This window comes from Lagenorhynchus albirostris, chromosome 4 (assembly GCF_949774975.1).
Source record: "Lagenorhynchus albirostris chromosome 4, mLagAlb1.1, whole genome shotgun sequence".
NCBI lineage: Eukaryota > Metazoa > Chordata > Mammalia > Artiodactyla > Delphinidae > Lagenorhynchus > Lagenorhynchus albirostris.
In genome coordinates this window covers 147,025,723-147,053,133 of record NC_083098.1, presented here as the reverse complement: position 1 = coordinate 147,053,133, position 27,411 = coordinate 147,025,723, and the positions used below count along the sequence as shown (strand labels likewise).

The 27,411-nt window shown below is 43.6% G+C and overlaps 1 protein-coding gene across 1 annotated transcript in view; it reads right to left on the bottom strand.

The window, feature by feature from the left end:
* The window catches only part of POLN (DNA polymerase nu), a 173,444-nt gene that overhangs the window by 124,696 nt on the left and 21,337 nt on the right, over positions 1-27,411 (bottom strand). Inside the window, exons 4-7 of the mRNA XM_060148878.1 lie at positions 22,283-22,362; positions 19,825-20,328; positions 12,279-12,475; positions 8,759-8,871 (exon numbers count right to left, since the gene is read on the bottom strand). Coding sequence (XP_060004861.1) covers positions 8,759-8,871; positions 12,279-12,475; positions 19,825-20,328; positions 22,283-22,362 — 894 coding nt within the window. The remainder of the gene's footprint in view (positions 1-8,758; positions 8,872-12,278; positions 12,476-19,824; positions 20,329-22,282; positions 22,363-27,411) is intronic.

Sequence of the window (27,411 nt, the reverse complement as noted above, 5' to 3'; positions counted from 1 at the left end):
TGTTGTGTTAGTCGCTGCTGTATAACAAAGTGAATCAGCTATACATATAGATATATTCCCATATCCCCTCCCTCTTACATCTCCCTCCCACCCTCCCTATCTCACCCCTCTAGGTGGTCACAGAGCACCAGCTGATCTTCCTGTGCTGTGCGGCTGCTTCCCACCAGCTATTTTACATCTGGTAGTGTATATATGTCAATGCCACTCTCTCACTTTGTCCCAGCTTACTCTTCCCCCTCCCTGTATCCTCAAGTCCATTCTCTAATTCTGCGTCTTTATTCCTGTCTGCCCCTTGGTTCTTCAAAACCTTTTTAAAAAAATTATTCCATATATGTGTTAGCATATGGTATTTGTTTTCTCTTTCTGACTTACTTCATTCTGTATGACAGACTCAAGGTCCATCCACCTCACTACAAATAACTCAATTTCATTTCTTTTTTTTTTTTTTTTTTTGCAGTATGCGGGCCCCTCACTGTTGTGGCCTCTCCCGTTGCGGAGCACAGGCTCCGGACGCGCAGGCTCAGCGGCCATGGCTCACGGGCCCAGCCACTCTGCGGCATGTGGGATCTTCCCAGACCGGGGCATGAACCCGTGCCCCCTGCATCGGCAGGCGGACTCTCAACCACTGCGCCACCAGGGAAGCCCAATTTCATTTCTTTTTATGGCTGAGTAATATTCCATTGTATATATGTGCCAATCTTCTTTATCCATTCATCTGTCGATGGACACTTAAGTTGCTTCCATGTCCTGGCTATCGTAAATAGTGCTGCAGTGAACATTGTGGTACATGACTCTTTTTGAATTATGGTTTTCTCAGGGTATATGCCCAGTAGTGAGACTGCTGGGTCATATGGTAGTTCTATTTTTACTTTTATAAGGAACCTCCGTACTGTTCTCCGTAGTGGCTGTATAAATGTACATTCCCACCAACAATGCAGGAGGGTTCCCTTTTCTCCACATCCTCTCCAGCATTTACTGTTTGTAGATTTTTTGCTAATGGCCATTCTGACTGGTGTGAGATGGTATCTCATTCAAGTTTTGATTTGCATTTCTCTAATGATTAATGACATTGAGCATTCTTTCGTGCATTTGTTGGCAATCTGTATATCTTCTTTGGACAAATGTCTATTTAGGTCTTCCACCCATTTTTGGATTGGGTTGTTTGTTTTTTTGCTATTGAGCTGCATGAGCTGCTTGTATATTTTGGAGATTGATCCTTTGTCAGTTGCTTCATTTGCAAATATTTTCTCCCATTCTGAGGGTTGTCTTTTCACCTTGTTTATGGTTTCCTTTGCTGTGCAAAAGCTTTGAAGTTTCGTTAGGTCCCATTTGTTTATTTTTGTTTTTATTTCCATTTCTCTAGGAGGTGGGTCAAAAAGGATCTTGCTGTGATTTATGTCATAGAGTGTTCTGCCTATGTTTTCCTCTAAGAGTTTGATAGTGTCTGGCCTTACATTTAGGTCTTTAATCCATTTTGAATTTATCTTTCTGTATGGTGTTAGGGAGTGTTCTAATTTCATTCTTTTACATGTAGCTGTCCAGTTTCCCCAGCACCACTTATTGAAGAGGCTGTCCTTTCTCCACTGTACATTCCTGCCTCCTTTATCAAAGATAAGGTGACCATAGGTGCGTGGGTTTATCTCTGGGCTTTCTATCCTGTTCCATTGATCTATATTTCTGTTTTTGTGCCAGTACCATACTGTCTTGATTACTGTACCTTTGTACTATAGTCTGAAGTCAGGGAGCCTGATTCTTCCAGCTCCGTTTTTCTTTCTCAAGATTGCTTTGGCTATTTGGGGTCTTTTGTGTTTCCTTACAAATTGTAAAATTTTTTGTTCTAATTCTGTGAAAAATGCCCTTGGTAGTTTGATAGGGATTGCACTGAATCTGTAGATTGCTTTGGGTAGTACAGTCATTTTCACAATGTTGATTCTTCCAATCCAAGAACATAGTATATCTCTCCATCTGTTTGGATCATCTTTGATTTCTTTCATCAGTATCTTATAGTTTTCTGCATACAGGTCTGTTGTCTCTTTAGGTAAGTTTGTTCCTAGGTATTTTATTCTTTTTGTTGCAGTGGTAAATGGGAGTGTTTCCTTTATTTCACTTTCATATTTTTCATCATTAGTGTATAGGAATGCAAGAGATTTCTGTGCATTAATTTTGTATCCTGCTACTTTACCAAATTCATTGATTAGCTCTGGTAGTTTTCTGGTGGCATCTTTAGGATTCTTTATGTATAGTATCATGTCATCTGCAAACAGTGACAGTCTTACTTCTTCTTTTCCCATTTGTATTCCTTTTATTTCTTTTTCTTCTCTGACTGCCGTGGCTTGGACTTCCAAAACTATGTTGAATAATAGTGGTGAGAATGGGCAACCTTGTCTTGTTCCTGATCTTAGTGGAAATGGTTTCAGTTTTTAACCACTGAGAACAATGTTGGCTGTAGGTTTGTCATATATGGCCTTTATTATGTTGAGGTAAGTTCCCTCTATGCTTACTTTCTGGAGAGTTTTTATCATCAATGGGTGTTGAATTTTGTCGAAAGCTTTTTCTGCATCTATTGAGATTATCATATGGTTTTTATCCTTCAATTTGTTAATATGGTGTATCACATGGATTGATTTTCATATATTGAAGAATCCTTGCATTCCTGGGATAAACCCCACTTGATCACGGTGTATGATCCTTTTAATGTGCTGCTGGATTCTGTTTGCTAGTATTATGTTCAGTGATATTGGCCTGTAGTTTTCTTTTTTTGTAATTCTGTTGATTTGAGTCTTCTCCCTTTTTTTCTTGATGAGTCTGGCTAATGGTTTATTAATTTTGTTTATCTTTGGAAAGAACCAGCTTTTAGTTTTATTGACCTTTGCTATTATTTCCTTCATTTCTTTTTCATTTACTTCTGATCTGATCTTTATGAATTCTTTCCTTCTGCTAACTTTGGGGTTTTTTTGTTCTTTCTCTAATTGCCTTAGGTGTAAGGTTAGGTTGTTTATTTGAGATTTTTCTTGTTACTTGCGGTTGGATTGTATTGATAAACTTCCCTCTTAGAACTGCTTTTGCTGCATCCCATAGGTTTTGAGCCATTGTGTTTTCATTGTCATTTGTTTCTAGGTATTTTTTTAATTTCCTCTCTGATTTCTTCAGTCATCTCTTGGTTATTTAGTAGCATATTGTTTAGCCTCCATGTGTTTGTATTTTTTACAGTTTTTTTTCCTGTAATTGATATCTAGTCTTATAGCATTGGGGTCAGAAAAGATACTTGATATGATTTCAATTTTCTTAAATTTACCAAGGCTTGATTTGTGACCCAAGATATGATCTATCCTGGAGAATGTTTCCTGAGCACTTGAGTAGAAAGTGTATTGTCGTTTTTGGATGTAATGTCCTATAAATATCAACTAAGTCCATCTTGTTTAAAGTATCATTTAAAGCTTGTGTTTTCTTATTTATTTTCATTTTGGTTGATCTCTCCATTGGTGAAAGTAGGGTATTAAAGTCCCCTACTATTATTGTGTTACTGTTGATTTCCCCTTTTATGGCTGTTAGCATTTGCCTTATGTATTGAGGGCCCCTATGTTGGGTGCCTAGATATTTACAATTGTTATATCTTCTTGGATTGATCCCTTGATCATTATGTAGTGTCCTTCTTTGTCTCTTGTAATAATCTTTATTTTAAACTCTATTTTGTTTGATATGAGAATTGCTACTCCAGCTTTCTTTTGATTTCCATTTGCATGGAATATCTTTTTCTATCCCCTCACTTTCAGTCTGTCTGTGTCCCTAGGTCTGAAGTGGGTCTCTTGTAGACAGTATATATATATATGAGTCTAGTTTTTGTATCTATTCAGCCAGTCTGTGTCTTTTGGTTGGAGCATTTAATCCACTTACATTTAAGGTAATTATCAATAAGTATGTTCCTATTACCATTTTCTTAATTGTTTTGTGTTTGTTATGGTAGGTCTTTTCCTTCTCTTGTGTTTCCTGCCTAGAGAAGTTCCTTTAGCATTTGTTGTAAAGCTGGTTTGGTGGTGCTGAATTCTCTTCGCTTTTGCTTGTCTGTAAAGGTTTTAATTTTCCGTCGAATCTGAATGAGATCCTTGCTGGCTAGAGTAATCTTGGTTGTAGGTTTTTACCTTTCATCACTTTAAATATGTCCTGCCACTCCCTTCTGGCTTGCAGAGCTTCTGCTGACAGATCAGCTGTTAACGTTATGGGGATTCCCTTGTATGTTATTTGTTGCTTTTCCCTTGCTGCTTTTAAAATTTTTTCTTTGTATTTAATTTTTGATAGTTTGATTAATATGCGCCTTGGCATGTTTCTCCTTGGATTTATCCTGTATGGGTCTCTCTGCACTTCCTGGACTTGACTGACTATTTCCTTTCCCATATTAGGGAAGTTTTCAACTATAATCTCTTCAAATATTTTCGCAGTCCCTTTCTTTTTCTCTTCTTCTTCTGGGACCCCTATAATTCGAATACTGGTGCATTTAATGTTGTCCCAGAGGTCTCTGAGACTGTCCTCAATTCTTTTCATTCTTTTTTCTTTATTCTGCTCTGTGGTAGTTATTTCCGCTATTTTATCTTCCAGGTCACTTTTCCATTCTTCTGCCTCAGTTATTCTGCTATTGATTCCTTCTAGAGAATTTTTAATTTCATTTATTGTGTTGTCCATCATTGTTTGTTTGCTCTTTAGTTCTTCTAGGTCCTTGTTAAACGTTTCTTGTATTTTCTCCATTCTATTTCCAAGATTTTGGATCATCTTTACTATCATTACTCTGAATTCTTTTTCAGCTAGACTGCCTATTTCCTCTTCATTTGTTTGGTCTGGTGGGTTTTTACCTTGCTCCTTCATCTGCTGCATATTTCTCTGTCTTCTCATTTTGCTTAACTTACTGTGTTTGGGGTTTTCTTTTCGCAGGCTGCAGGTTCGTAGTTCCCGTTGTTTTTGGTGTCTGCCCCCACTGGGTAAGGTTGGTTCAGTGGGTTGTATAGGATTCCTGGTGGAGGGGACTGGTGCCTGTGTTCTGGTGGATGAAGCTGGATCTTGTCTTTCTGGTGGGCAGGACCGTGTCCAGTGGTGTGTTTTGGGGTTTCCGTGAACTTAGTATGAGTTTAGGCAGCCTCTCTGCTAATGGGTGGGGCTGTGTTCCTGTCTTCCTAGTTGTTTGGCATAGGGTATCCAGCATTGGAGCTTGCTGGTTGTTGAGTGGAACCGGGTCTTAGCTTTGAGATGGAGCTCTCTGGGAGAGCTCTCGCCAATTGATATTACCTGGAGCCAGGAGGCCTCTGGTGGTCCAATGTCCTAAACTCGGCTCTCCTACCTCAGAGGCTCAGGCCTGACACCCAGCTGGAGCACCAAGACCCTGTCAGCCACATGGCATCTTGATCCCCAAGAAAGCTGCTCCCTGGATGCACCACCACAGTGGGGATCCAAGGGGCTCGCTGGGAACACGAAATGATGCCACTGCTCAGCCTCAGGCACCTGAGGGGTGACCTGGATGCTCCAGGGGCACCGTCCAGGGCAGGGCGAGAAGAACTCCTGCTCAACATATATTTTTGAAAAATCCGTGGGGAATTTCTGACAGCACTGGAGTGGTCTGGGGGCTGGTTCCTATAAACTCTTATAACTAATAAACTGAAGCCACCAGGACAAGCCTCACACTGGGGAGAATGGCAGTAACTGAAAAATAAATGCCAACAAAACAGATTTTAAATGAGCTAAGAAAAATTAAGAGAATGATAGAAGTTATGAAAAACAAAGAACTCAGAATTAGAAATACTTAGAGATTAGGTGACTTAGTAAAAGAAAAGCTTAATGAAGAAATGAAAGAATTCAGGAAAGCAAAGTAAAACAAAACAAAACAAAATTTCTGAAATAAAAACTAAACTGGCAATACACAAAAGCAAATAAGTGCAATAGATAATGCCGTAAGTATTTTTATATTTAAAAAAAGTTTTTTTTTTTTTTTTTTTTTGTGGTAAGCGGACCCCTCACTGCTGTGGCCTCTCCCGTCGCGGAGCACAGGCTCCAGACGCGCAGGCTCAGCGGCCATGGCTCATGGGCCCAGCCGCTCCACGGCATGTGGGATCCTCCCGGACCGGGCCATGAACCCATGTCCCCTGCATCGGCAGGCGGACTCTCAACCACTGTGCCACCAGGGAAGCCCTAAAAAAAGTTTTTTTAAACTTTTTCCTTTTTAAAAAAAATCTATTTATTTATTTATTTATTTTTGGCTGCTTTGGGTCTTCGTTGCTGCGTGTGGGCTTTCTCTAGCTGTGGCAAGCGGGGGCTACTCTTCATTGTGGTGTGCGGGCTTCTCATTGTGGTGGCTTTTCTTGTTGAGGAGCACAGGCTCTAGGCACACAGACTTCAGTAGCTGTGGCACACGGGCTCAGTAGTTGTGGCACACGGGCTTAGTTGCTCCATGGCATGTGGGATCTTCCCAGACCAGGGTTTGAATCCATGTCCCCTGCATTGGCAGGTGGATTATTAACCACTGTGCCACCAGGGAAGTTCCTAAATTTATTTTCATTTTTTAAAATTTTTGGCCACACCATGTGGCTTGTAGGATTTCAGTTCCCTGACCAGGGAATGAACCTAGGCCATGGCAGTGAGAGTGCCGAATCCTAACCACTAGAGCATCATGGAACTCCCTTAAGTTTTCTTAAAATGAAGATGGGAAAGAGGAAATTTTTTAAATTAAAAAATGAAGGGACTGAAACTGGATTCTAGGTAAAGTGATAAATAGAAAAGATGGAGAAGATTCAACATATGAAGTCACAATAACAATTTGAACATCACAAAAAAGATAAACAACCAGACATTATGTATTTCCTGACAGAAGGACACAGCACCACTCGGAGTTAGGGTCAGGACTATGAAACAGTCTTGCACTCCCAAAATCTAGCCTGAATCTGATGAAGCCACTGAATCTCATTGCCAATTTACAAGAAAGAGAAGAGAGAGAACATGCTAAATGCCAAGAAAGGGAAATCCTACAGGACAAAAGCCTGGTCTGTTAAAAACGACGAAATAATTGCAAGAAAATACAACAGACGGAGAGAATATACAGAGTAAAAGAAACACCAAACCCAAGTATAGGATAACACTAACCCTTGTTTGGATCCCAGTTCAAACTGTGAACAACAAAAACAAACAAACAAAAATATTTAAAGACAACTGGGGAAGTACAAACACTGACTGGATAGCTAATAATATGAAAAGATTATGGCTAATTTTGTGGGGAGATGATGACGGCATCATCTGAAAAATGAAATCCTCATATTTTACTCATCTAATTGAAGTATTTACAGGTCAATAATATGACGCTTGGGATTTGCTACAAGATAACCCAGGGGATGGAGATTTGGAAATGTGGGAAGTTATAGGGGAGAGAAGACTGGACATAGTCAATAGCTGTTGAAATTGGGTATTGTGTACTCTGTTGCGTTTTCCCCACCACACACTTGCTGTTCTCTGCACACGCCAGCCAGTGTCCAACAACTCAATTCAATTCTGACACAAACTACCTGGGGTTAGTGCAGACCCTGCAGGTCAAGGCTCAGCCCCACAAGATGGCCCCACTTCAGGCACCAGCCCCAAGTCCAGGGCCTCCTGTACTTCCGACCAAACAGCTATAAATAGGGGGTTCCCACGACCCCTCCTTAGGGTCCATCATTTGCTATAATGGCTCACAGAACTCGGGAAAGCACCTTATTTACGACACCCGTTTATTATAAAGGCTACAACACAGGAACTGCCAGATGGAAGGGATGCGTAGGGCAAGGCATAGGGAGGGCGCAGAACCTCCACACCCTCTCCAGGTGCACCACACTCCCAGCACCTTGACGAGCTCACCTAGGAACCCCACCGTTGAGGGGATTTTATGGAGGTTTTGTTACATCAGTATGATTGATTAAGTCACTGGCCACTGGTGATTAACTTGCTCTCCAGCCCTGCTCCCCCTCCTGAGCACCACTCCTCTTCTTCCTGTTGACCACGCCCACCCTAAAGCCATGGGGGCCTCCAGGCACCAGTCCTCCATCAGCATACAAAAGACACTCCTCACTCTGGAGACCATATGGGTTTTGGGAGCTGAGTGCTGGGAACCAGGGACAAAGACCAAATATACATTTCTTGTCGTATCACAGGCACTTTTGTACGTGTTGGAAATTTTGTACAATAAAAAGATTTTTTCCAGTATCTTGTTATGAATAGTTTCAAACATTCAACTTGAAAAGAACTGTACAGTCAACACTCATATATCTACTACCTAGAATCTACAATGAACATTCTTTCAATATTTGCTTTATTACATATCTGTGCATCTAATAAAAAAAGGTTTTAAAAATTCTTATTTACAATTTTAAATGAAAGATAAAAAACGTGTTTCATATTGTTTTGATGTTAATTACTCTGGACTTTAGTTTAATTCTTAGAAAGTTTATATATAAGCTATTTGTGGTAACAACAAATCCCATCTGCCCATGCTGCATAATTTACTTCTTTCCTGTTTTAAATTACCGAAGTAACATATACTTGAAAAAAATTCAAATAATCTAAAACACAGAGGGAAAGTGCCTCTCACGCTCAGGGCCCATGGCCACACAGGTAGTGCATCGCAGCTGTGAGACCTCCCTTCCACCCCCAACCCACGAGTTATGAAACACAGCAGCCCTTGCCGTGCTCCCATTCCCAGGAGGAATCACTGTTGGAAAGTTAAGTTTAGGAGATTATAAAAACTAAAACATACCACACTTCCAACTGCCATCATCACCAAAAAACTGCATCACTGTTCTCAGAAAATCCTTGGCGTTAAAACAAATAACAGGACATTTACATTTCAGTGTTTGAAGCAGCACCTTCCTAGAAGATGAAAAGACATTCACTGATTGACACAGTAATTTGGAGCTCTTCACCTTGGGAAAGTATTATTACTACTCCACTAACAGCTGTCACTTATGCAGTTCTATGGGCAGACATTCTTCTTCTGCAAGCTTTCCACAGATTAACTCAAATCCTAAGAGGTGTGGAAGGAAAATCGAAGCAGGGACGGTATTGCTCAGTCCCTAGAACGGAGCCAGGAGGCCTCTGAGGAAGTGGGACTCGTGTGTCTCAGCCTGGATGGAATCTGACCTTTCAACCTGGTGAGGGTATCCAGAACCTCTGCCAGAAACCCGGGACACCCTATCTACTTGCCAGACCCCTACCCTGAAACAATTCGTGATTCCTTAAGGACAAATGTTTTCTGACTTGTATCAGAATCAATCCCCAATTCTTGCCAGGCAACTTTTGACAATCTTGTGGCTTTTTGTTTTCATAAGTCCCTGACTCTTTCTCTTCCCCAGAACACTCTTTCGGGGGTTCCTGAATCTTTGTCTCCTGAACTGCAATTCTTAAGACCCCAAATAAACTTCTTATATGCAGTCTCCTGCGTTATTTTTTGTAGGTGTTACTTATTATCTGCAATTTACAGATGATGAAGCCAAGACACAAAGAGGCTAGTAATGAACTCAAGTTCACACAACTGTTCAGAGCCAATCCCTGGGTGCAGCACAACGACCTACAGACTCAGCCTCCAGCTCCTGAGCAGAGCTGATGCACCCTGGACTCCTCCCAGCTGGCCCCAGCCTGCGCTCCCAACACACCCCCAGTCTACCCTCTGCCCACACTGGATTCTCCTTCCTCCATCACCAGACTGTGCACGTCCTCTCACACTCCAGGGCCACAGGCACATGCTGTATTCCTGCCTAAAATTTCCCTCCCACAATTTCTACAAACTGCTCAGGTGCCTGATTCCCTGGGCAGGGAGTTGCCCGGTTCCCGGTTCCTTTAGTACTCCTGGCCACACACCTGCTACAGCGGGGACCTCATCTGCGATACTGTAATTCACCTTGGCCCATTAAATCACGAGCTCCTTGAATATGGGATTCATAATAGTTGACGTTTATCAAACACTTACCGTGTGCAAATACCACACTAAACACTTCACGAGGATTGTTGTGTTGAAACCTCATCATAATCCCATTAGGCAGGCACTTGATCCATTTTACAGATGAGGAAACTGAGGCTCAGAGGGGTGAAACAATTTTCACAGCCTTACACAACTGAGAAGTGGCAAAGCTGAGGTCTGAGACCCGATCTTGCTGCTGCCAGGGCCCAAGGTATTAATCCCCCTTTATGGTAACTGCTTATTAATACATCAGTGAGGGTCTTCAGATAAGGCTGAGGAAGAAGGAAACCTGGGGTCCGATTAGCTCTGCTTGCTCCGCAGGCAGACATTTTCAGGCTTTTTCCATTTTTCTGTGTGCTTTCACTTTGGTTTTCCTTGAAGAGGGCCACTGCTGACAGCATAGCTTTAGGTCTTGCCTCTGCTGGACCTGGAGAGGTGTGTAGGAGTGGGGGCAGCTTATGAGGGAGTTAAGCTGGGACTACTGGAGCGTCCTCCCACTTTGATGCTCTTGTAGCTGGAAACCCGGAAGTTCTCAATAAGACCATCTAACAACTATGATCTCTCCCACTAAGAGACAAACCCTAGCTGATTTCTAGCTTAAGAAAGGACAAGCGACACAAAGAATATCTTGTAAGACAAAGTGGCTAAAACACAGTGTATTTTCTAAGTCAGTTACAGAAGTCAATTATGCCACATCTGCTAAACAAAAGGCACAGGGAGGATCGGAGCTGAAGTGACCATCAGATGTCCAAGTGGAGAATGTCGAGTAGAATATATAAATCCAGAATTCAGAAAGCGCTGTCCGAATATTAGGGCCCTATTCTCACAGAGGTCTTCCGTAGAAAAAGCCTACCCAATTGTTCTTTCAAAAGAAAATTATGGGAAGAAAAGGTTACGGGTTCTTGGAGGCAGAGTGCTCTATTGTCAAACATCATCCCATGTACACACTGTGGTGTACGTGCCTGACATCACACTTTGATTGCCAAGGCATCCATTTCAAAGACATCCATCCTGAATAGACATGTTGCCAGCTATGCAACACAGCTGCTGGCAAAACAACCAGAGAAGGAACCAGATGAAGCTCCCTCTTCCAGAAAGCCCTGGGTAACCCAGATAACTGACTGTGTGATGACACGGCTTCTCAACCTTCCTGTGCCCTAATTCCTGCTCTTATGCTTTAAATTAGCCAGTAAAGAGTGAATCCGTGAAAACCTAGACACCCCACCTTCAAACCCTAATAAAGGCAGAGGCCCAGGTCCATGCACTCTCTCTCTCTCTCTCTCTCTTTCTCTACCCATAACCTCTCTGTGTACTCTGCAGAACTTGTGAATGATAAATCTTGTTCCTCAAATTCCCTAATGGTTTTTGCTGAAGCATGTCCTGTGATCATAAGAACCACAAGGGCTGGTCCAGCTACAGCGTTGGCCCCTATGGAGGAAACGTCTGTGGGGGCTTGGTGTGAGGAATACAGGCAGAACCAGTGCCTCAGGCACTCCCAGCCTAGAGAGCATCACTATCTGTAGGCTGGAACCGACACAACAACTACCTAAAACCCACCCAGAGCCCAGCGAGAATGTATTAGGCAGGGAGGGCCAGGCCCAGGCCCCCACCTTCTCACCCTCTTCAGGGCAGTGGCTTCAAGGAGCTCCTTCCAGGCACCTAACTGACTTGAGTGCAGAGGGCTGGGCAAACAGGAAGTGGATGTCCCCACCCAAAGCAGAAGTGAGTCAGGCTGACAATGTGAGCAAAGACACAGTGATGGGGGCACAGGCTCCAACCCACGACGAGACTTCTCAGGATTGAGAAGGGGCAGCAGAAGCATCCCTGCCTGTTCTGAAATTCTAAGATTCTAGGAAGGCAAATACAAGTGCGACATTTCTTCTCTATTTTCACAGAATGAAGCTTTGAAATTAGTAATATCCTGGTGGTACAGAGGACTATTTACTCTTTGAAGGCAGTGTTAACTTCATTTTCTAAGGCCATGAGTGAGAGAACAAGTGTAATGAGGAAATCAGCCAGGGCTCCAGCAGCAACAGTGGGTTTTCACGCCTTAGGATGATGCTTTTCTCACCAACCTCTCATTGCGATGTTGACTCAAATCCCGGAGCAGGCTCCCATGGATGGACCCTCCATTCCAGAAGCTCTTTGAAGGAGAGAGGGTGTTTGTAGCGGTTTCTGTCATTTAGATCCATTTTATTTTCATGTGCTCATACAAAACTTCTGAAAGTTTAAATAACTAAAACTGGAGCTTGGGAAACTCTAAATTAGGATAAAGCAGGTGAATAAGTAGGATTTAAGGTAATTAGTGAAGATTTCTTACCTGGCAAATAGATGATGTGCCGCTTGTTCTTGGTCCCAAATGGAAGAGGGCTCAGTTTTTATGTAGATACACTGATCACTGGGCATGAAGCCTTCCTCCAGAACACTGTCAGAGGCTGGGGCAGCCAGAGGACCACTGCCTTTCTCTGCATGGCTCCTTGGTAACATCACAATGCCTTCAACAGAGGAAACCAGAGCCTGTGAATACACAATAAAGTTCCAAAATCAAACATAAACAATGCATTTATTCAAGAAAGATCTGTCAAGTTTTTTAATTAAGCAGAAAGAAAAGGCCTAAAATTAAAATTTGTAAATGAACACCTCTTTTAATGACAATCAAGGTCAAAAGCCAAACCCATGATCTCACTCTCCAAATCTGGTCTCCTCCCTGTTCAACATCATAATGGAAGTCTTAGCCAATGAAATACAGCAGGAAAAAGAAATAAAAGGCATATAAATTAGAAAGGAAGAACTATACTGTCCCTATATACAGATAACATAAATGTTTGTGTAGAAAACCCAGAGGAATCTACAAAACAAAACACCTCCTGGAACTAATATGTGAGTTTAGCAAAGTTGCAGGATACAAGATCAAAATACAAAAATCAATTATATTTCCATACACTAACAATGAACATGTACAAATAAACTTTTTAAAAAAGAATTACCATTTATAATAACTATTCCACCAAATTAAATACTTAGATAGAAATCAATACAACATGTATGGGATCTGTATACTGAAAACTATAAAATACTCATGAAAGAAATCAGAGAAGACCTCCATAACAGAGACACATACATGTTTAAGGACTATAAAACTCAAAATAATAATGTCAGTTCTCCCAAGCTGAGCTGTAGAACCAAGAAGATTAATAAACTCCAAGTACAAGAAACATGAAAAACATTTACACCAAGTTACATCATAATCAAATTGCTTGAAAGCAGTGATAAAGAGAAAACCTTAAAAGAAGCTGGGGGGGGATGGGACACATTGCCTAGAAAGAAACAAAGATAAGGGTGGTAGTAGATTTCTTATGGGAAACAAAGCAAGTTAGAAGACAGCAGCATAACATCTTTAAACTACTGAAAGAAAAAAACTATCAACTTATAATTCTTTACCCCATAAAAATGCCTTTCAAAAGTGAAAGGTAGGACTTCCCTGGTGGAGCAGTGGTTGAGAGTCCGCCTGCCGATGCAGGGGACACGGGTTCGTGCCCCAGTCCGGGAAGATCTCACATGCCACGGAGCGGCTGGGCCCGTGAGCTATGGCGGCTGAGCCTGCGCGTCCGGAGCCTGTGCTCCACAACGGGAGAGGCCACAACAGTGAGAGGCCCGTGTACCGCAAAAAAAAAAAAAAAAAAAAAAAAAAAGTGAAAGGTAAAGCAAGATTTATACACTACACTGAAAATTACAAAACATTGCTAAAGAAATTGAAGTTTTAAATAAATGAAAGGGCACCCCCTGTTCATGGATCAGAAAATTCAATACTGCTAAGATGGCAAAACTGAGCCAGGGGCTTCCCTGGTGGCGCAGTGGTTGAGAGTCCGCCTGCCGATGCAGGGGACACGGGTTCGTGCCCCGGTCTGGGAGGATCCCACATGCCGCGGAACAGCTGGGCCCGTGAGCCACGGCCACTGAGCCTGCGCGTCCGGAGCCTGTGCTCCGCAACGGGAGAGGCCCCAGCAGTGAGAGGCCCGCGTACCGCAAAAAAAAAAAAAAAAAAAAACTGAGCCAGGCTGGGACTTGGGATCCTCTACCAGAGTGCTTGCACCTGGACAAACGTCTCCGTGAGCAATAGGATACAAAGAAACTACAAGTGACTAAAAATAACGGCATGCATGGGCAAGCTGGGACAATAATAAGCAATAGGATACAAAAAGGCCACAAACAAACTGCCATTTCTGAGGTGCTGGGAGCAAAAGCAGGGCACCGTGCATCATCTCTGCACATGGCACCAAGGGGGTGGGCAGACCCCAACGCACAGACCCACCCCCATTTTTACCCCATTTAAGGACCCAAGCAGGTCCTCTCAGGGGGCAGGCAAGGGAACCTGTCTCTTGTTCTTGCTCCCTTGTGCTGTAGCACCAGCCCCAATAAAGCCTTGCCTGAAATTCTCATCTGGCCTCTTGTCGATTTCTATTGATTAAAGAGTCCAAGGGCCCAGGTTGGTAACACTTTTTGGCAACTCTGCTGGGACCTGTGGGGCCTTCTTTTTTTCCTTGCCCCTCTGAGAGAGGATCTGGGCCCATCTGGTATAGCTGATTGCAGCTTCCTTGCAGCTGACACGTGGCCACCTGAACCTTTGCTTCAGTGCTGCAGGGATTGGTAAGTCTGCCTTCGGTTGCCCCAGGGGTGTCACTATCCTCATTCAGGCAGCTTTCCCCTTCTATTTTCCCTGTGTCCATTTTCCCTCTTCTGATCTCTTTCTCTCTCTCTACAACTCCTTGCTCTGTCCTCTCCTACTTCTCTGTCGCATCCTTCTGAGAAGTGAGTGTTGGGCACCTACAGCCTAACTCCTTAGTTGGTGAGGCCATGCTCCCTCTGGCTGGCGCCGGCTCACCCTGACAGGTGACAGAGGTGGGACAGGCTTGCCTCATACCGTGCAGATCTTGGTCCGGTGGGCTTTCCTTGAGGGGAGATTTCTGAGAGTGACAGAGGTTCAACCCTCATACTGTGCAGTGGCTGGAAGCCCAGTCGTCACAAACTTCTCAACTTCTTTTTCCTGGGTTAAAGTCCCAGGTGTGGGTTAGAGTCCCACCAGCACTGGTTTCTGGGTCTGATCACCCTGGTGGGTGGTGGACGGAGTGCCTCCCTCCACTGGCCCTTGTGGAAGAGCACGGCAGACTGGAACTGCCTGAATAGACACACGCAGAGGGGCAGGCTGAAACAGCAGGCTTTCTCTCTTTCTCCTATTTCTTTTTCCTTACTTCATACATCTAAACCCCCAGCCCCCGAGGCCCCTGTTGAGGTGAACTTTACACAACCCCCCAATATTTCTCTGTCCTGTGTGCTCAACTGTGGGGAAGGGAGTTCTGAGATCTCCTTTGTCATCTCACCCTTTGGTTTTGTTATGCCGGGTCTTGAGGACTCCATCCAGCTTCAGGATCTCAGTTTGTTAGCCGCCAGATTTATATGTAAACATGGGAAATGCCCCCAAAGATTAAAACTCTTAAAAATTCGGGACAGTTTAAATTAGATGGTTTAAAAGCCATCTTCTTTTGCAACACAGCCTAGCCCCAATATGCCTTGGGTGACCGGAAGAACTGGCCACAGAATGGATCCCTTAACTTTAGCACCATTTTACAACTGGACCAAAATATTGTAAGCAGTCCCCAAAATGGGGGGAGGTCCCTTACGTGCAGGCCTTTATGAAACTTTATCAAGACCCCGGTTTGAGGGATTCCTGTTGTGTGTGTGGCCTCTATTTCTGTTTTGTCCCCAGAAGATTTAGAGCCAGACTTTCTCACAGATCCCCTTTCAACCGCCAACTAGTCATTGGCACATTGGGCCTCTTTCTCATTGGGCTTCTTCCCCTTCAACATCACCTTCAGTCCCTCAACCCCCACCTTACCCCATTTAGCCAGGAGCCCTGAAACCAGAGCCCCCAGTGCTGTCCCCAATGGGACAGCCCCCACTTTCACAAAATTAGCCCCCACTTTCACACCACAGGGCCTTTACGCCCTCTGGGAAGCAGCTGATGGGAATAGGGAATTACTAGAGTGCATGTCTCCTTCTTGATGAGAGACTTAGGAATCCGCAAGGAGGGGTTTGGCAGGTTCTCATAGAACCCTGACAAGTTTAGGGACAAATTTACCATGCTGGGGTTAATGTTTTCCCTGACATGGCAAGAATTACAGTTATTCTGAACCACTGTTGCCCCCTGGACAAGAAGGAATGTATACTAAGAAAGGCCAGGGAACACACAGACAGCCTAGTGGCCACCAACCCACAGCACCAGATTTATTGAACTGGTGACGCAATCCCACAACAGGACCCCAACTGGGATTGTGAGGATCATGTAGGCCAAGCCAGGATGAGACGTTATATTACTTGTTTATCAGAAGGAATGAAAAGGCATATGGTGAAGCCTGTAAATTATGATAAGGTCCAAGAGATTACACAGGAAAAAGATAAAAACCCAGCAGTCTTCCTGAGTCGGGTGACAGAGGCATTCAGGAAGTACACCAATACAGACCCTGAGTCTGCACAAGGGAGGTCACTATTGGCCATGCATTTTATCACCCAGTCCGCTCCTCATATCAGGAGGAAATTACAAAAGCTTGAAGCTGGGCCCCAAACCCCATTGTCAACCTTGGTAGAGGAGGCCTTCAAGGTCTATAACAACGAGGACATGGCAAAGGAGGCCAACAAGGATAGGAGATTAACAAAGAAAACACAGCTCTTAGCTGCTCTGATCCACCCGCCATCTTGAGGGGACACTAGACAGCTGAGAAGACCAGACCAGCAGCCCAGGAACCACCTGGGCAGGAATCAGTGTGCCTTTTTCTGGAAGGAGGGGCACCGGGAAAGGGAATGTCCTGAGCACCCTCCTGTGGGATGGCCAAACAACAACCCCAGCTGGCCCCAGCTCCTGGCGATAATATCCTTTAAAGCCTGAGGCCCTGAGGGGGATCCAACAGCTGCTCACCAAATTCCTAAAACACAGAGTCATTCGGCCCTGCCAATCCCCTTGTAACACCCCGATCCTCCCTGTTCAGAAGCCTGATGGGGAATATCGGTTTGTGCAAGACTTACGAGCAGTGAGCTAGGCAGTCATCCCTATTCACCCAGAGGTGCCAAACCCACACACCCTCCTTGCCCAAGTGCCAGGAAGCACTCAGTATTTCTGTGTTGGACCTCAAAGATGCGTTTTTCTGTATTTCTCTACATCCAGGATCTCAATACCATTTTTTAAAAAATTTCTTCTGGAAAGGGAGGAAAATGTATATATATATATATATATATATATATATATAATATTTATTTATTTGGCTGCATCAGGTCTTAGTTGTGGCGTTCAGGATCTTCACTGTAGTGCACAGGCTCTAGAGCCTGTGGGCTTAGCTGTCCCGCAGCATGTGGAATCTTAGTTCCCCGACCAGGGATAGAACCCACGTCTCCTGCATTGGAAGGTGGATTCTTAACCACTGCACCACAGGGAAGTCCCTCAATACCTGTTTTGCCTTTGAATGGAGGGACCCTGACCCTCTGGAGGCTACTCAATACACTTGGACAGTGCTTCCGCAGGGTTTTCAGGATAGTCCCCATTTGTTTGGAAACTCGTTAGCAAAAGAATTGAGGGAACTAAGCCTGAAAAATGGAACTCTATTACAGTATATTGATGATCTGCTAATAAGTAGTGAGACAAAGCAAGTTTCAGCTCAGAATACTGCTAAGGTCCTAATTTTCTGACAAAGGCTCAGATTTCACAACAGTGTTCAGTATTTAGGATTTATTTTGACCCCAGGAGCGCAAGTCCTGGCCATGGATTGAAAGACAGCAATTAGTGCACTACCATCTCCAACCACGAAGAGACAACTCCAAGGCTTTCTCAGGATGGCTGGGTTCTATTGTATCTGGACTCCAAATTATGGCCTTACAGCAAAACCCCTATATGAGGCTCTGAAGGGGGAAGAAAGGGAATAGGGGCCACCAGTAGGCCTTTGAGACTCTAAAGACTGAGTTGAGTAGGACACCAGCATGGGGGCTTCCAACGTCAGACAAACCCTTCACCCTATACTCCATGAGAGGTCAGGGATAGCGCTCGGAGCTCTGACCTGATAGCTGGGGCCAGATCAAAGACTGGTGGCTTACTTTTCAAAACAACTGGACTCGGTGGCCCTGGGATGGCCAAACTCCCTGTGAGCAGTAGCAGCCACGGCTCTATTGGTTAATGAGGCTTTCAAGCTCATCCTAGGACAACACTTAGATGTGTTAACCCCTCATCAGGTACAATCTGTGCTAGAAGTCAAAGGACATCATTAGTTGACTGGAGGAAGGTTAACAAGATATCAGGCCCTCCTAATGGAACCCCCGACATTCCCTTAAAGGTGTGCCAAACCCTGAACCCAGCAACTCTGCTTCCAGCGGCCAAGAATGGAGACTTAGTGCATCAGTGTATAGAGACCAGAGAGCAAACTTACTCCAGCAGGCCTGATCTTCTAGATGAGTCTCTTGACAGCCCTGAGGTTGAGTGGTTTACTGATGGGAGCAGTTTTCTAGAAATGCAAACCCGGAAGGTGGGGTATGCCATAGTTAGTCTAGTTGCAGCACGCGGGATCTTCGTTGAGGCATACAGGATCTTTTGTTGTGGCGCACAGGCTTCTCTCTAGTTGTGGCGTGTGGGTTTTTTTTTTTTTTTTCTTCTCTAGTTGTGGCACATAGGCTCCAGGGCACGTGGGCTCTGTAGTTTGCGGCACGTGGGCTCTAGTTGAGGCACACGAGCTCAGTGGTTGTGGTGCGCGGGCTTAGTTGCCCCACAGCAAGTGGAATCTTAGTTCCCTGACCAGGGATCGAACCCACGTCCCCTGCATTGTACGGCAGATTCTTTACCACTGGACCACCAAGGAAGTCCCGGGTCACAGGTTTAAATGTAAGAGCTCAGACTATAAATTGTTAGAAGAAAATACAGTAAATCTTCATGACCTGGTATAGGCAAAGCATTCTTTTTTTAAAAGCAATATTTATTTATTTATTTGGCTGTGCCAGGTCTTAGTTGCAGCATGCAGGATCTTCCTTGAGGCGTGTGGGATCTTCGTTGCGGCATGCAGGATCTTTAGTTGCAGGATGTGAACTCTTAGTTGCAGTATGTGGGATCTAGTTCCCTGACCAGGGATCAAACCCGGGCCCCCTGCATTGGGAGTGCGGAGTCTTAGCCACTGGACCACCAGGGAAGTCCCAAAGCATTCTTAAATTTAACAACAAAAGCAGAAGCAATAAAAAAGTACTTGGTAAACTGGAGTTCATCAAATTAAAAAATTCTGTGCTTCAAAAGACACCATCAGGAAATTGATAAAAACAAGCCACAGATTTGGAGAACTGCAAATCATGTATCTGACGAGACTGGTATTAAAATATAAAAAAACCCTTACAGATCCAAAATAAAACACAAATAACCCAATTTAAAAATGAGCAAAAGACTTGAATTTCAAGACGTTTCACCAAAGAAGATACACAAATGGCCAGTAAGCATATGAGGAGATGCTTAATGTCACCAGTTATTAGGGAAATACAATTTAAAACCACAGTGAAATACCACTTCACACACAGCAGAATGGCTAAAATAAAAAAGACAACAAGTATTGACAAGGAGGTGGAGAATTTGGAAACTCACACTTTGCTGGTGGAATAGAAAATGGAAACCATTCAGCAGTTTCTTAACAACCTCATGAGAACTATGCAGAGTCAGTCACTCACCCCTGGGGGAAAGGGGAAGGCTTAAAATCTTACTTCTTGCTCTCCTATCAAAATCAGACACTAAGAAAATGGGTTTCTTTCATGGTGCCAACAAAACAAACAAACAAAAACCAACACCGTTTACTAACCTGGTCTGCTCTCAGCTGAGTTGAGCCATCCTTATATATCAGAGTCACCACCAGAGCTACTGCCTGTTTGAGCATTTCAATCAGCTGGCTTTTCTCCAAAGCATCCAAATACCTAATATCACAAAAATTGTTTGTGAATGCTTTTGAGTTCCTAGAATTTAGGTAGGTTTCAACCTCATCAGCATCTTCTTCCAATGCCATAAGTTTACTTGTTTTCTCTGATGAATTATTACATGTGATATGTTTTCTTTTCAGACTCATGCTTTCTTCATTGTTTTCATTATTTATGCTTTCCTTTGGTACGTGTTTTCTCTTATGTTCCATTCTCTGTAGAACTGAAGCCTCTTGGTCACACTGTGGAATTAAACACCGGGAAGAAGCCAATGAGCCGATATTCTTCTGGTTTTGGTCAGTAGACACTTGATCTGTGAGTCTGATACTGGAGGACTGAGACGAGAACTTGATGGAAACTCTTGATGTCTGGCTCGTAAGAGAATTAAGATTCTATAGAAAAATGGAAAATATTTCACTAGAATATGGATTCATAAGACAGGTCTAAACCAAAGTAAAATCTGATAAAACTCATCTAAGGTAAAGTGGGAACACAGCTTCACATTAACTATGACCCAACTTTCTAATGAACTATGGAGTGTCTTCCAGAGCACTGGTTTTTCTCAACCAGGTAGGAGTGCATATCTGCATCCTGGGCTGGAATAGGCAGGAGTTAGTTTAGAAAGTCTCCCACAGCCCTGCACTGGCACCATGCGTGTAACAGGAGATGCTGTGGAGGGGAGTGTGCTGCACATGTGCGTAAGAGTGAGGATGAATCACTGACAACTTCCAACCAAAGGCCATTTATAGAGGAAATTAAATCACCACAACTAGTCGATAATATGTTAATCTACCTACTAAAATTTCTTTAAAAATACAGCTCGGCAGCAATCCTCTTCCTGTTTCGATCTAGCAATGTGCAATATTCATTCATCAATTCACAGACTGAGGGGGAAAAAGCATCTCTCCGTTTCATTGTAGGATTCATTTACAATAAAATTTTATTTTTTATGTTTATTTTTCAGATTTTATGATATATTTATGCTATTCTGAACAAACGTATACCAATAATACTTTAAAAATAATTTTGAAAGAAAATGTTTTAACACAGTCACGTGATCACAGAAAATTTAAACTTATAGTCATTTTTATTGCAGAGAAATATTATATGCTTTTTAAGAAAAGACTTCCAAACATAAAATTATATCAAAATAAAAATTCTGTGGAGAAGTATACAAGAAAAGGAGTCAAGAAGGAAAAGGAAAATATAAAAATTCAGATTGTTGAAGAATATCCTGCTCATGTATTTTTTAAAGGAATGATTGTAGATATCAAGTTATCAGAGTATAGTATTTAGATATTAGTGGACATATTTTAAACTGTGATATAAGTTTTTTAAATGTCAATATTATTAACCCACCAGAAATCATGTCCTATGAAACTTTTTAAACTTGTGATAAATATTTTAAACGTCAACTTAAAAATATGTCAGGAGATACATGGCTTTTCAAAAGGCTTTTGTGAGAAAGGGAGCAAGACGATTTGAAGACCTCTGCCTTAGGGATCGAAGGAGCACAGTTTGAACACCTTTGGGAGAGAGAATTTCCATTCACTTTCAAAGGGCTGCACAGTCCCTTTTCTGTCAAAGATGCCGCTCCTTCCACTTCAGGGGCAAATAACCATCCCATCAATCCAGGGATTTCCTAAGGGAGCTTACATTAGACTAAGTTAGATTTGGATTTGGACACAGGTAGTTTGCTCCAGAGCCCACTCTCTTAACTATTACGCCACCTCCACCACTGCTTCCTAATAACATGACCTCTTCTCATCTCTCTCCCAAGCCCAAACCACGTAACTCACCCATTGCAAATTTTATACCCCTTGCTTTCTGAACTTCTCTTTATTTCCACTACCCCAAAGTTCCAAGCTCTCTTCCCCTAACCTAAAAACTTTTCCCAAAGTCCTTCCCCCACTCTCTAAAGGTGAGGCTCTTTAGACTGACCATTTCTTGGTCATCGTTTAGACCTCAAGTCAGAGTGTTCATACTTCAGACAAACGTCCCAGATTCCTCTCCCCACCTCCCAGAAAGAGCGGAACGAAACAGCACAAAAACTGGCTATCGTTCCCAAAGCACTTGGCCCTGTCTCCTATATCTCCTATCGTTCCCAAAGCACTTGGCCCTGTCTCCTATAGTGACACTAATTCACCGCGTCATAGAGAAATATTGTGCTTCTCTGTCTTCCTAGTCCCCTCATACAAATTAAACTATCAGCTCCTGGAGAAGAACTCCTTTCGTCTTTTTAACCGTTGCATCCACAGTGCCTAGCATATAGTAGACACTTGATAAGTATTTATTGAATGAATGAAAGTTATCTGTTTAGAATTAGTCATACTTGCAAGGTTTCACCTTTTTTTCCAGTGACTGATTCTTCCCATCTTCAGGTAGTACTGAATACCTAACACTGGATTTGTCCACCACTTCTGCAGCTTTAAAAGACACAGAAAGGAAGCATGAGGGAATAAAGAAATTAAAATCATATAATTAGCTAAACATTGAAAATAGCCTCTATAATCATTTACTCATTATTTACTTAATTAAAACAATGTAGTAAAATTTACAACCAAAATGCATACTACCATTGTAATAAACATTTATGCAAAGTATCTTCAAATTAACTGGAGACAGATCTATGTAATCATGCAGTGTTTATTAAAAAGTAGTACCTGGTATTTGCATTTGAATACTTGATTCTGAAAACCCAAGTTCACCATTTTACAGAAAGCTTGTAAGTATTAAAGGTGAAGAAATTCTTAGACTGAAAAATATTGTAATGGAACAATTACAACTTCAGTAAAATATCATTAATACAAACTTCTCATTTAGATTTTGTTTTAATTTTAATAAGTTTGGGCTGGACAGGAAGTGATGGAACCTGGGTTCAACCCCAGGCAACATGACTAAAGTTTCGGCTGGTAACCTCTGGGATGTACGTTCTCTCTATAGCAACGATAACAACGATGAAATGCAAATGGGGGAAATCTTTCACTTACGATAGAGGAAAGTTATACTCAGGATTAATTTAACAAGAAAAGCACAAGGCACTCAATGATGGAAACTTAAAATCTTATAAAATGGCATAAAGCATGATCTATACAAATGCAAATACATAGCACTGAGATATGAACAAAATATTTAATTCTCCTAAATATAAATTTAATGCAGGGACTTGCCTGGTGGTCCAGTGGCTAAGACTCCACGCTCCCAATGCAGGGGGCTGGGTTCGATCCCTGGTCAGGGAACTAAATCCCACATGCCGCAACTAAGAGTTCGCGTGTCTCAACTAAAGACCCCGCATACCACAACTAAAAGATCCTGCACGCAGCAGTGAAGATCCCGTGTGCCACAACTAAGACCTGGCACAGCCAAATAAATATATATATATATATATCTTTTTTAATTAATGTAATTCTCATCAGAGACCCTACAGGGTTCTTTTAATTGAAAGAAATAATAATTTCAAAGTACATATGAAATATTAAATGTCTGAAAATAGAGAAGAAAGGTAAGGGGTTTTTTTGGCTGCACCGTGCAGCATGCGGGATCTTAGTTCCCTGACCAGGGATCGAACCTGTGACCCCTGCATTGGGAATGGGAGTCTTAGCCACTGGACCACCAGGCAGGACCCAGAAAGGTAAGTTTTTTTAAAAAAATAAAAGAAGACTTGCTTTGCCATATTATCAGAACATACTATAAAGGCACTGTAATCAAATCCACAAGGTATTTGAATAGGAATAGACAAAAAGATCTCTTAAACAGAGTAGACAATCCAGAAACTGACCCCAGGACTTATGAGAATTTAATATACAGCGAAGATGGTATTTTAATGCAGTAGAGAAGGATAGATTAATGAATAGGGATAGTACAACTAGCACCACTTCTGAAAGAAAATAATACATTGGGAAAACTGGGACAAAAAAGACAAAGGGTTAATATTTTTATTATACAAGTTACACTGACCAAAAAAGAAACAATTCAATGGAAAAGTGAGCAAAAGACAGGGAGAGGCAACACACAAAATAGCAAATCCAAAAAGCAAACAAACATGTAATACTCAAACTCACTAGTAGTCAGGGAAACACAAATTAAATATAGTTGGAGATAGAGGAGAAGAGGTAGTCTCACTCATTGCTGGTAAAAATGTGAATGGTTAGGATCTTTTTGGAAAGCACAGTGTCAACACTTATTAAAATTAAAAATACGCACATCACTCTCAGGAGTTGGGAAGAAAAGAACGAACCCAAAGGGAGGAAGGATGGGCCTCTGAGATGCTACCAATGTTCTGTTTCTTGATCTGGGTGAAGGTTATACGGGTGTTCAGTTTGTGAAATTTTGAACTATAATCTTAGGATAGTTGTGCTCTGTGTGTGTGTGTTGTAACCTCAATAAAAACAAAGAGATATAAATCATCTAACCAAACCACCTCACTCCTGGCTATCTGTTTCACAGAAATATGTGCAACAGTAAATAGGTTTAAAGCAAAACATTTATGACAGTATTGCTTTACGGCAAAGGACTGAAAACAAAGGAGATACCAATCATGAGGGCAGTCGATGAATAAATTATGTAACATCCACACCATGAAGCACAGAGCCATTGAAAAGAATGAGCTGTATTAGTTGACTTGAAGATGCAGAGATTTGTGAAAATATGATCCCATTTTTTAAAACAATGACCAAATCTCCCCATTTATGCACATGAGTATGTTATACCCATACACTGGCACAGGTCTGGTCCCTGGGAGGCTGACCCTGAGAGGAAGGCTTGCATTCAGAAAGGTTTTGGGGTAGCGCTCTCAGGATCAACGTCTGTAGGGGAGTGAAGGAGGGAGGACTGGTCCAAGATGCGGCCGCTACAAAGGCCTGCTCTGGACCTGGCATGGTCCTGTACAGTTGTCCCCCACAGGGTCAAGGGAGCTGAGCCTTTATTCCCCAGCACCCACCAGTCATTACCTGGTTGCTCCTGGGAAAATGGTGTGCCCTTGGGCAAAGAAGCTCTTTGCAGCTGAGGCAACCATCGGGAGGGGCTGTGTGGTGAGCGGCAGCTAGGGTGATGAATGGGGGGCTTGGGGCACCCACAGTGTTCACTACAGTCCTGCCTACGGTTCACTACACTGCGCAGCTCAGATATGTTCTGGGAGCAGCTCCTTCGGGACTCTGCTCGGCCTCTTCCTGAGGGAACTTAAAAGGAAGGTTAATGGGGTGAACTGCCTGTCCTTGTCCTGCAGCTGGTCTCAAAGCTGCAAATGCTATTCACCTCCCTCTCCTACCCATTCTGAGGTTCCCCTCACCCTGGCTTGGCACCTCTGCTGGTCTAGGTAGCCTGCCTGATCGTGACCCAAACCCTCATCCCTGAGGGGTGTAAGTCCCTAGTCACCATGCCCTTCTCAGGCCACGGCCACGGCATTTACCAGCAAATTTGGTCAGAGGACCAAGAGGTGGCCAATCACATCACTTGGGTGCCACGTAGATGCTTTCCTGCCCCATTATGTAACGGCAGCCCTGACCTCTGGTGAACAGGAGGTCACCCCTAGCAGGATGGAGAGTACTTCACTTGCCTGCCAGTCTATTGGAGTACAGAACTTGAAATGACTGTGCAGCAGCTATAGCTTGAAATCGAACAGTACTCTTCCTTTGTCCCTGGTGGGTTTCCCCTGGGGAGTCAAGACTAAACCTGCAGAACCCAGAGGTATCTGGAGAGAGAAATACAAATTTATTGGGAGGGGCATTGGGAGTGATGGTAAGCAGGGCCACTCCCACTGCCACCTTTTGGCTACCAGAGCCCTTAATTATCTATACTGGGGACACTGCATCCTGCAATGGTCACTGATGTACAGTGTATACTGCAGTCTGGAGGTCACCTGAGCTCAGCCTGCTACCCACCACTCTACCACTCTGTTGGGCTGGCATTTCTGGGTGTGTGGCTGTGACGGAACCTGTGGGTCCCACGATCATGTGCCCACTGCAGCTCCTTTGCTGTAAAGTGGGTCCCTATATCCAGGGCGATGCTATGCAGGATTCTGTGTCAGTGGGTCAAAGGCTCTGTGAGCCTTGTATTACGGAGCTCACTGAGGCCCTGCCTATGGGAAAGGCAAACCCGTGCCTGGAATACGTGTGGATTCGAGTCAAGACGAATAACAGTACCTTTGGGGGCACAAGGGGTCCAGTATTGCCAACTAGCCCCCAAGTGACTGTTCTCAAAGTTCAGTACTATTGGGGACCCAGAGTTCAGTGTGTCATTGGAAATTCAACAGAGGCAACGGCGAGATCGGCCCTGGTGAGTGGGAGCGCCATGCTGTTGGGCACACGCATAGCCTCTGCCCCAGCCCCATGGTCACTCCATTAAAGAGCCCAAGTTGCCCATACAGGGACAATAGATGACAGAGGCTGGTGGACGTCACCTGGCCAGGTCATTCCAGTTTTGTTCCTTCCTTCAACACTGCCGCAGGTAGATGCTCCCTGCGTCTGCTATTATTGTAATCCTCAGTTTTCTTTACTTCTTGTCAGCTAATCCCATTACTAGTTAATAATGCTTTAAACTTTCCCTGTTCCAATGACTATAGGGTTTCTGTTCCCTGACTAGCCTGTCTCATCCACTCCCTTAACAGTCCCTGGTACCTCTTGGCCAGGTTATGTAGTGACTTAATGGCCAAAAGAGGAGGTGGCATTTCCTTAGGGAGGATGTGTTATTTCTCAAGATAGAACCCTCTTGCACTGTCTTTAAGCTGGGGGACTGGCGGGTAGAGAGAAGGGGGCTGGCCTTTAACAGAGAGGAGTAGCTACTTCTGCAGGTCCCAGAGGTACCTGGGATTCAAACTTGAATGCACCAATCGAGACATCCCCATCCTGCATCTCAGGGTCAGGTCCCTCTTCCTGGTCAAGGCCCTGACCTTGAGGTAGAACACCCGCCAGGGCTGAGCATCCAACCTCCTCTGGAGCTCTACCAGCCATACTAGGCTGGGGGCGGGGGGCGGGGCGGGGGGGGGGGGGCTGTGACTGCAGGTGGTCTCTTCACAGGCTAGCAGGTGAGCCCTCTGGCTATCACATTTACCCTTTAATTGCTAATTAACCACGCTTGGCCTTTGTCTTTTTCCGAGGGACCCAGCCACAGCCACCAATGCCATTCTCTTCCATTGTCCTATTCTTTTCAAATACATAGCACTGCCCAGCAGCTTGCACAGCTGCTTGCACTGGTATGCCAGACCAGCCACTCCTAGTAAAAGCTTTAACTGCACCGCTGCCATCCGTATTTCACCTACAACATGTGATGAAGTCATCAGTGCCAGCCCACCTAAAGGTGACCAAATTCCAAAATGCCATGCCTGCTTTCTCAGACCACTACTGGCACCCACTGCATAGATCAAGTTCCCTGGGGACCAGACTGAGCTTTTCCTGCAAACGTTTACTTGGGGACGCTCTTGGGGAGCAGAAGGACTGAGGGAGTGGAAGCTCAAATGTGATACAGTTGCAACAAAGCCC